The sequence below is a fragment of the Egretta garzetta genome, unplaced genomic scaffold (genome assembly GCF_000687185.1).
Source record: "Egretta garzetta isolate BGI_Z169 unplaced genomic scaffold, ASM68718v1 scaffold332, whole genome shotgun sequence".
In the NCBI taxonomy this organism is placed as follows: domain Eukaryota; kingdom Metazoa; phylum Chordata; class Aves; order Pelecaniformes; family Ardeidae; genus Egretta; species Egretta garzetta.
This window is the reverse complement of record NW_009258879.1, coordinates 240,948-251,973: the sequence shown is the minus strand read 5'-3', so window position 1 is coordinate 251,973 and position 11,026 is coordinate 240,948. Positions and strand designations below refer to the sequence as shown.

Here is an 11,026-nt window from a genome sequence, read left to right as displayed (position 1 = left end):
TTAACACAGAACTCAAGAGGGAAATTATTCTTGCCTCTTGGCAGAAGGCAAAGCAAGATCACTGGCTTTCAGAACTATCTGTGCATCAGGAAGTTAGGTGTTTAAAATGTTCATATTTATTCTGCCAGAAAAATGAACAAATGCCTGGTTTTAATTATGAAGAATTTACAGATTCCTTGAAAAATATAAAATAAACTGAGAGGTTAGTAACAGAAATGAGGAAGGACCCTCACAAGAGACTTTGATCCCTACAGCAGTGCCATATTTCTTTTTCGGTGTCTGGAAATATTGTTATTATTGCTAGGTTTGTTTGCTCCATCCTCCTCCCCTGTTGTTCTCTCTCCCATGGAAGTTGCAGGAACCCTGGTCCCACAATGCCATCTATCCAGTTGCCACTGCTACTCCTCTGCCTGACCTTGTCTGCTCTTTGCCTCAACGGGGGGCAGCCCCTTCCAGAGGGAAGTGAGAACATGGGCAGAAGTCCCCTGGATGACGTCCTGAAGAGATCTGAAAGCCTCATTCTTCAGCCTGTCCTCCAGAAAGCCGAAAAGGAAGAAGAGATGAATAAAGGTATATATAACACTGGGGACATCCAGCTGGTGATGGTGGCACAGTACTTGGCTGAGATCATTAGATCCCATGTGTAGTTCCCAGGTTCCAATGTATATATTTATTGCCCTAACTAAGGAGAGGGGAAGGACAGGAGATTTGCTGTAATACACTGACACAGAGTTCTCAAAAGGCACTTTCTTCTCTAAGATCTCCCTGCTTAGGCAATGCTGTACCATCTCTAAGCAGCTGCTGCGTAATAAGAAGGTAGAAGCCTATCACAAAAAACTTGTCTGTCTGGCAGGTACTTCCCTAGGGAAGCTCTAAGAGGACACATGGAGGACAGTCCCCTGTTGTGGACCCTGTACCTATGGGTACACCAGGAGGTGGGAGTGCTGCCATTCACCTAATACCTCAACCCACTGGTTTCTACACCCCAACAGCAGTGGGCTTTTCTGTGGCTGGGAACGCAGAGGCTGCTCAAGAGTCCGCTGCCTCCTAGCTTGCAGATGCCCTGCTCTCACGAGTCACAGCAGTGGAAGCAAATCAGATTCAGGGATTGCAAGACGCAGCAGATAGCTGCCTGCCACCAACAAGGAGCACAGAGCCCTTTCAGAATGGAAAAAGGAGCTAGCCCCAAGTGCCCATAGAAAAAGCCTTCCTCCCTCTTCACATGAATGCTGAGAATTGGTCATGTCGATCCAAGACCTGAGATATTAAAAAAAGCTTAAAGATGAGTAAGAGATACTAATAGAGTCATGATTGCTAGCTGGAAATACTGTGCTGGCTTTCAAGTGTCCACATCCCTGCTTCTACTTGTGTCTTTCCCCATCTCATGCTGATTTCCAGCTCTTCCCCATACCCAGCTTCTGCAGCTGATTTCTTCCAGCTGCTCAGCATCTGTTACTCACCTCCCTTTACCTGAATCTGACACATTTACCTGAATCAACGCAGTAGGCTTTGTCATGGCATGTCTTCCTGTTTGGCTGCAGCTAGTTCCCCAGGTATCAATCCAGACTTGCTAAAAACGTGCCAGAACTGTTTTGACAGATGCCATCCAGAGTGATCAAATTCAAGACCATACAGTTAACTGTGCAATTAAATGGACATAAGGAGCAACAGACTATGATCCTGCACCACAGAACTCCACAAATTCCCATTTCAACTTCCTTAGTGAGGATTATGGGGACTCATTAACATTATTCTTTTCCTTGGACAGAATCAAATGCCCCTCTGCCAGAATGGCTTTCCAAAAGACAACACCCTGGGAAAAAGTACCTAAGTGACCTGGAGAAGAGACAGCATCCTGGAAAAAGAAATACTGAGGAAGACACATCTTACGGTGATGTTCAGAAGAGGCAGCATCCAGGGAAAAGAGAGATAGAAGACGACCTTGACGGCTATCTGGAGCTGAAAAAGCAACAGTATCCTGGCAGAAGGCCATTGTTGGATCGGTATGCTGAGATCCCTAGTGCACAGCTAGCCTACTTGAATGAGTTATCCAAAAGACAGCATCCAGGCAGAAGGTATCTGATGTACAAGCGCCAGCACCCTAGCAAAAGAGGCTGGAATGGTGAGGTAGACCTAAATGACCAATATGGTGAGAAACGCCAGCATCCTGGAAAAAGGCACTGGAATTCTAACAGCCCAGATGGTGCAGGCCCCTGCAACTTTCAGGAGTCCTTCACCTGTAACAAAGGCAGCTTGTTGCTTGATTTAGTAGAAACCGTTAGCAAAGACAGGGTAGAAGAAAAACGTCAGCACCCAGGAAAGAGATCAGCATGGGAGAGTGAAACAGAGGAATGAGAAAATAATTGTCTGTCATTTGCATTTGGTGAAGTGAACTGCCAGATCACTGAAAAATTCTGTTCACTCCCTCTTGGCTTCCTGCTGCTGACCTCTGCACCTACCTTCCATTGCGTTCATGTTCCCATTTATGTTAATGGCTTTGTCACACACTTAACATAAAGGAACTAAAGGACTCAGTTGAATGGGACAGGAAAGTACTGAGAGTCTTCAACTCCCCCACTTTAGGAAGTTGAGTGCTCATTTTCTTATGGGCCCAGACCCCGGGATAATCCCACTGTGTGTGTCTAATTTTCTGTTCCCGAATTTCTAGAACAGGCTCTTAAATATCTGTTCTGATGCTACTAAAGTAGAATAATGATATGGTTTCCTCTCATGTCAGTGAAACCAGTAAATTAATAGAGAGGGAGAAAAAAGAACAACTTATGCCAGTTATTTCAAAATTAACTTGAGTAGGTTTTCAACATTAAATGACACATTAATGAGACCTGAACCCTTGCACACTACAATCTGTCCAGACAGTAAGCACTGAACAGCGATAGGAAGTGTTCCAAATGGAACAGATTAGATGACTGACTGCATAGTTTGACTTGGAACTGGCACATAAAAACCCTTTCAACTAAGAGGCTGCACAGCACAGGGTTAATGCATCCCAGAGCTTCTCAGCTGAAAGTTGTGAACCTGACTGCGTACACCGTGTACTAGAATTCCTACCCTGGTGTGTCCACATTTTAGCCGTGCCACTTGAAATCATGCCTTCTCCTCAGACATTTAAAAATTAAACAAGCAGACATCCTTTCCTTCCAATAAGGATTTCTGATTTCTCTCCTCTCAAAGGAATGCTTTTACTTGCCATGGTCGAACTCCCGAAAGTGTTTATGATATGAATGACTCAATAAACATTAATAGTCAACTCTGGGTGTCCTTATTGGTTGTGCAAACATACTGTAATAGAATGAAAAACGTAAAACCAACCCAAGCTAAATAAAAATAAATAACTAACATCAGAGGGTATTTTTCTAGGCACAATCTTCTTGCATGCTGGTGGTCTGCACATGTTTATACGTAAAACTGTTTTGCTACTGAAGTGGAAAGATGATTTGCATATAGATAGATTCCCTTTTTAAATCTGCTACCTGTATGACCACAAAACTATGCGTCTGGGCTAAACCCACAGCAAACTTGCCACCTAGTTCACAGGGAACTTTACTACAAGTCTGATTTCCTGTTCACAGGTCTAAACAATAGATACACTGATTTTTGCAATTAATGCAGTTATTGAGTGTATTAAGTTATTCATATTCTTGTACATTCAAAGATGTTAGAGCATGTCAGTATTTCACTAGAGTGGTTTTTTTTTTACAAACAAATAACTATGTTTTCCACTGATAGTCATCCTTCTCAGTAACATCAGGACACATTAAGTGCCCTAAGTGTTCCTTTTAAATATGATTGTTTCCCCACTCAGCGCCTCAGAGCACTTCCTCTGTTATAGAAGTTAGTTTTGCCATATGGTTTAGTTGCCCTGAAGAACAATTAATCATCTCAGTGAGTTTCACTGAAGTTAGACGTTCCCAGGTTGATCAACACTTAACGTGGTCTATCAAACAATTTCTAACTTTGTCGATAATACACTGTTTAATATATGTGACAACAGGCAGACCTCTTCTGTTGACAGGGCTTTTCTAATTAACAAGCGCTGAAGGAATCCTCAGAGGAGGTAGCTGGGAACATTCCATACACTTCTAATTCCTTCAGCACACTTTCTGTATATGATGCCTTTTAAAATGTTCAGTTTTCATTCTATAAGGGGAAAAAAGATTTCTCTAAAGAATACCATTTCATATCCTATTTCCAGCAATGAATAAATGCTTCTTAAGCCTCCGGGAACACTACTACACGAGACCACCACCACTTGCCATAAAATGTCCAAAATAAGTGAAAAACAAGAAAGAAAAAATTGCCAAGTGGGTAAAGATGGGCAACAGCAAAAATGCATCACAATTCCTGCAAGGCAAGGATGCTGCTGTGGCTGCTACAGGAAAGCCAAGGTGGGGAAGGGAGAGACGCATGAAACTGCAAGGTCAAAGTGCTTAACGTGCAGCTACAAACAGGTGGTTGGGGCTATTAGGTTACTACCTATAAAATCTACCATTCTGAGTAAATCTCAGATGCACTTCATTATCAATAAATTAATCACTTATTAAAAAGGAATGAGTGTGCTGTCTTCTTAGTGTGGTCAGTGAAAAGCTAGCACAACTGATTTTAGGTAAGTCTATTTTTTTCAATCTTCTGTATTTTAGATTCTAAGGGCTCCAGTATTTTCAGAGATGCCAAGGTCTGCTGGGGCTAGTCATCTGATTAAAAGCAAGGCTATCACTACTATAATTGTTTAAGGAACTATTTCTTGTGGTTTTGAGTTGTTTTATTGGGGGGTTTGTGTGTTTTTTGTTTTTGTTTTTTTTTTTTAAAAAAAGTCAAGCCTGAGCTGATAGTGCTTTACAGTAAATCAGATTTATCATGTTTTTATTATCACGCCTGCAGTTTTTAAAATTTGCCTCAGTTTGGAGCTGCTGAAAATGTACTTGCCTGGCTGGGAAAGGCACAATGTAGACAGATACTGGGAGAGCTCTGACCCATTTAAATTACTTGGGGGGGGAAAAAAAAAACAAACCAAAGAGCTTTGTTACTCCAGCAAAAGGTCTCTGGCAAACGATAGAAACACTCTCAGGGACTCCTAGACAGGGGAGGTACCACATGTGAAAGATCTCCTTCCAAGCTGTGTAGGCCGGTAGCGAGCTTAAAGGACAAGACACAGATTTCCATTCAGAGAAGCAAGTGTATGGGTCCTGATGCTGAAAACAGTGTAATTTGGAGACTGAAACACGAGCCAGAAGTCTTCTGTGAATGACCTGGGTTTGAAAATCCTAGAAACTCAGAGAGGATGACCCTGGAAGCATAACTGAGCACAGGACAACTTGCTGCATCGTATTTCCCATGTATTTAACAGTCAAAAGAGCCAGCAAATCTGCTACTGAGGTACCATAAAAATGCCACTGTTATTGCCAAGTAGCCAGAAAAATGACAGCCCTGACAGAAATCCCAAGAGGATGAAGTAGGATGCTCTTAACCTTCCACAGGTACTTGTCTAATTATAGCTAGCCATAGTTCTCTTTAATCCTGGGATTCCTGCACCTATGTGATTATTTTGATTATGCTAAACATGGCTCACAGAACGACACTATCTCTGAAAAGACTTGGAGATAGAGCTACAAGTGCAACCTAGGAAAGGATAAAATTAATGACAAAACTCACATTTTGCAGGTAGGTCAGTACTTGCACCTGGTGGGGATCTGATAACCTTACTTAATCCCAGGCATTTTTTGAAACATAAGACAATTTACAAAAAGGGAACAAAAATCCTGGGGTTTTCCATTTTATATTAAATTTTCCCTTTAGACTTTCCAAGGCCAGTATTTACTTCCAATGAGAAAATAACTCAGTCAGTCTATAACTTCCATAAAGGACTGCCACTCAAGAGAAGGAAAGAGAGCGTTTTCATTGGGGAAAAAGATGACGTATTTTAAGAGTTCTTTTTCAAGTAACTCAAAACAGTATTTCAATCTTGCCAACAAAATCTGTCCAGATTTTTGTTTTGACTGAAAGCACATTTTTCTCTCTGTATCTGCATGAAAATTTCACCTCTATCAGTTCATGTCTTCCTGTCTCCTGCAGTGTTGCAGGCATACCACCATTCAAGTACTTTCCTTCTCATTCATCATTCTCAGAGGACCACCTGCCATTTGTGATCTGATGGTTTTGTGACTATGAAACACACATAACAACAAGTTCTGAAGTTAAGTATCTGTTAGATTTTTTTTCTACACATAAAAATATTTTTGGCTCTGGACTAACCAGAAAAGAACCAGCTTTTATACTATAATGCCCTGCTTCTTTGAATAGTAAATATAGTGCAATTCTTAGCAACTACACAGATATATACTACTTAGTTGTAAGGTAAGAATTTGCTAATTGCACCTCTCTCATAATCTTATTTTTATTGTATACCTTCCCTTCACTGTCATCTTTTATCAGAATTTAAAATCAAGCAAATATCTACACGTTATTAGCTTTGCTCAGTCACACACATAAATATACATGTTGGTAATTGCAGAACAGGCCGTTTAACTTGCAAAGTTCCTTGATGAAGTGCCCTGTCTGTCTGTAGGAGGCTCTGTGGCTCTTCAGGAATGATAACAAATCAATAGCAGACTTGGGTCAAAGGTCATGGAAATTAGTGGAAAAATCTCCCTTGTTCTCTGCCAAATCTGGATAAGGTCCCCAGAGCAAAGCTGTGTGCTGGCCTTAACGTGGCAGCGGAGTCATGCAAAAATCTCATTTCCAGCTTTAATTGAGACTCAAAACAACTGTGCACAGATGAGTTTTGTTTACTCTACTGCAGTTTTACATTTTTGGCATGTTACCAGTTATTGAGACACAAGGGAGTTTGATTCCTAAAGAGCAACTTTTACAAGTGTCTTCAAAATGAGTTTTGTTTTCAATGGGAAGGGAAAGTTGATGTGAACAAGCTGTGTAATTAACATTTCCTGCAACTATTTTCAACTCCTCTCACCATTACTGTTCTGTCCCCCCTCCCACATACTTATCAGCCTTGACCTCTTTGCTAATCCACTGTAATTAGCATGGGCTGAGTGTTTCCGAGGGATATGCAGCCCCAACAAACCCCTTTATTACTACTTTTAATGACTCATTAGTTGGAGAAAGTTTTAATATCATAACTGAAGTAGAGTCACTGCTGGCCTGGTAACTCATTCTGTTAACATTAAATGGCCAGGCTGCAATTTTAAAGCATTGGTCAGGAAATTGCTATGAATAAGAACTATGATCAAAAGCAGTCAAGTGGAGAAGCGCTGCAGAAGGGATGAGTGTGGGCAAGGTCTAGGCTGTATGGAGACATGACATACGATATGCAGACAGGGAAATCCTTCTGGTTTTAGGAAATGGATATGTGGACTATCTGCACTAAAGTGCAGAAGTAATGAGGAAGGATTCAGGCTGAACATGGTGAACTCTGATAAAAACAGATGGGGAAGTTCCTCGAGAAAACTGAGTTATCTACCTGCCTTGAGATTACTTCTAGACCTGTGTGCAGACATTTGTGGTTTGTTTTCCTTGATGAAAGCAGTTAAGCTCCCGCTGCAGCTTAAAAGTCCTAAGAAGCAAACAAAGAAAAGGACATCTATCAGTTATCTGCCAATTCACTTTGCTTAGATGAGACGCAGGAGCACAAGCTGCAGAACCAAAATCTTGTTAGATCACAAATGGCATTGGCATGCTGTAGCATGATATTGGTTCCTGATAGAGATGGGGCATGTCAGATACTAATATAATGGAATGATCCTAGCCCAAAGGCAAAGACAGCTCTTGAGTTTGTATCAACCACTTTGGCTTGAACTGACAGCCAGTAACCCAGACAAGAAAGCAGCACCCTGCAGACATACTGGCACAGGAGGTGTGGAGTGACCGAAGGAACCTTCCTCATCTACTCACAGCTAACATCCACTGCACCTTCCTCGTGCTCGTGTGAATTGGAAAGAGGGAAAATCTGGACTTCCTAAATCATGCAAGTAGTCCTACAAAATGGGATGGAGGTGAACCAGGATTCAACTTGCCATATCAAAGCAGGTAGGTTCATTGCCATATTGTCTCTGTAATGGATATCCTAACTGAATGCAATTGAGTATGGTGCAGTGTAGGCACTGTAATAGCTGACCGGTATAGGGGAAATGTGAGATTGTGACTGGGAAAAATAAGGAAAGTGATCTGCTTTGAGGAGGTTGCCTGAAATATGACTGTCATTAAAACCAATTTTCACAGAGAAACTTAGTTTCCAGCGTAAATTTCCTCTTGATTCTAAAGCTGGTACTGATGTGTGGGGTACCTGTAGAAGCTATTGTAAAAAGAGGAGGATGAGAGAGAAAAGCCAAGACAAATTAAAAATACAGTAAGACTTCATGAAAAGTTTTCTGAGCCAAGCAGGCCCTCTAAACAAGCAGGTGGTGGTGTTGCTGTCTTCTCCAACGGCCCTGCAAAAAAATCACAAATCATTCACTATTGAATACCCACTGTTGAGGGTATTCATTTTAGACACGCTGCTTTCAAGATGGGAATTGGTTGCTGTACAAATTTGTAGGGGAAATAGAAGAAAAGAGAGGCTACAGGAGAGAGCACCCCAATATGGGTGTGCTTTAAATCTGAAATGAGCTCTGAATGTAATCTAGACATTGTGGCAAATGGATCCTACATTTAAAACACAAAATAAAATGTAAACACAAAGGAATTCTGAATTTTCTTGTCTCCCCTCCTTATAATTCACCTATTCTATGTCAGAGTGGTGCCATTCCATGGCACTCAGGACCAATATGCCAGATTCTTCAGTGGTGTTAAGGGACCAGATAAACTTGTGTAGGTGACTGGCCTGCTGAGACTGAAGCAGTTAATGGGCAAACCAGATAAGAGGGGCTCAACACGTTGTCAGCTGCAGCTCTTACAAATCATCACGCTGTCAGTTTTGATTGAGGAGTCTGCAAACACAGGAAAAACCATGGCTTTGGCAGGGAAATGTAGCTTCTATCCTCCCTACGCAGACTAATTAAACAAATTTTGTTTTGTATCAAAATGTTTACTATAAGCAACTTGAGTATATTGAACATGAGTTTCAGTAAAAGGAACAGTTGATATGCAAATTTTTTAGTTCTCTGAGCAAAATGAATAATACAGAAAACGTTGGTTTGCATCCACCTAAACAAACCAACAAAAAAGATTTTCTGAGATAAATTAAAATCAAAGATCATTTTATGTTGTAGGAAGAATTTTGTGCCACCCATTTTGATGTTAGATTTAAAATTAATTTTTAAAAATGTATTGTTAAATTATAAAATTGAATTTAGTCCAATTTTAAACACAGCATCAATTTAAATTAACTTGTTGTTTAGTTTAGGGAATACTTAGGAAGAACATTCTGATTTTTCCACTCTGCTTCCACCCCAAAGTCTATACTGAACTCAACACTTAATTTTCAGATATCTAAAGTTTTCTTTCAGTAAGCCGTACTTGTGCAAAAGTGCTCCACTGCATTCCTTGAGAATTAGATGGGCATCATCAAGAATTACTTCTAGTCTACATTTACCTCTCCTGTGCTGGTATCAGATTCCACTTTTTAACATTGCAAATGGCACTGAAGATACCACAAGAAGCTGAAGAATACACGTGACCCTAACTGGAATACATTTATGACAGGACTGTGCCATGGCTACAGGGCTGATTTGTGTCCCTCTTCTCAACTCTACTCCCACTGAAGTCCCTCCTCTTGGACATCAGTAGCAATGACCAACTTAGGAACAGACCAGGTCCTAAAATTCACTGTAAGAGTTACAAATAACAGCTCACAGACATATTTACAACTTATTTACTCAGTGTTTGCAAAGGACTTTGAGGGCGGCAGCATAGGACTTGCATAATGGGTGTGGGGTTTTGCAGGCTGAGCTTTTATATTCCAGCATCAGAATGGGGTGGTACATGCCTGACTGCCTCCTGAGCAAGTGGTTGGAACATGTGCCTTTCCTGTGCGGTTGCTCTTTTACACTGATTCACAATGCAGTGATTCAAATTCTGTCCCCAACAGCATCTGTAGCATTTCAGTAAGGTTTAATTTGTCCCCAGGTACCTCTCTTCCTATTGCAACTAGCTGGATGAAGACAAATTAATTTTTGAAGAAGCATAAACAAGATTGCTTTAGACTGACCTGGATTTTTTAATTTTGTGAACACTCCCTGTGTGGGAAAGTGGGATGAACCTCAGTGACAAGCAGCCAGAGTCTATTCTCATTTACACCAGCACAAACCTAGATTATGCTCCACCTCTGTGAAGGGACATGGGCCCTCAGGGACACAGGAGCCCAAATTTTCGTTTGGGAATCAATGGACACCATTCAACATATCACTACATCTGGCATGCTCACTTTGTATTAGTGCTTCTGTAATTCTCTCCGAGAGAATCCCAATAAGGGTCTAATACTCTCATGAAGATCCAAATCATATTAAACATGTGCAATCACTTAATGGGGAATGAATTCCTCTGGAAGTGCTAAACACCATTTATATTCAGAAACATGCAAACAAACGGCATTTTTCTTTCAAAATGTTGAATGAAATGTCTTTTTTTCGAGAGTGATTGACATAACATGGTGTTTTATCAGTAATTCAAAGATTCATTTGGTGAGATGTGTTTTATTAGACTTCAATCATTGTATTTACCATTTTAATAAGCCTTTAAAAGTTTCCTTTTGAAAATGAGCAGTTACTGAAGCTGTAGAGAAATGCAGGTTTAAGGAAAGAGTTTGCTGTTCAGTACAGTCTTGCTTTTCTTTATACCTGATTCTTACTACTTCTGAATGACAGGAGAGGACCAAGAGCCTCAGAGCTCAACAGACAGGACTAGCCTTTAAAATAAACGGCTGAACAGCCCCATGTGCTGTGAAATCCACTGCAAAAGCCCCCAGCAGGTCTTTGGCTGCTCTCAGGCGTGCTGGGTGTGCCATCTAGTGACAGGTACCTCTTCCATTCCCCACCTACCCCTTCTCCTGCCCCTT

At 41.0% G+C, this 11,026-nt stretch overlaps 1 protein-coding gene across 1 annotated transcript; it reads left to right on the top strand.

Annotated features, from left to right (window-relative positions):
* The first annotated feature begins 374 nt into the window (after positions 1-374).
* On the top strand, positions 375-2,355 carry TRH (thyrotropin releasing hormone). Its single transcript, XM_009633810.2, has 2 exons — positions 375-570; positions 1,769-2,355. The coding sequence occupies exons 1-2, from the start codon at positions 375-377 to the stop codon at positions 2,353-2,355; spliced, it is 783 nt and encodes a 260-aa protein (XP_009632105.1).
* Positions 2,356-11,026: the final 8,671 nt, after the last annotated feature.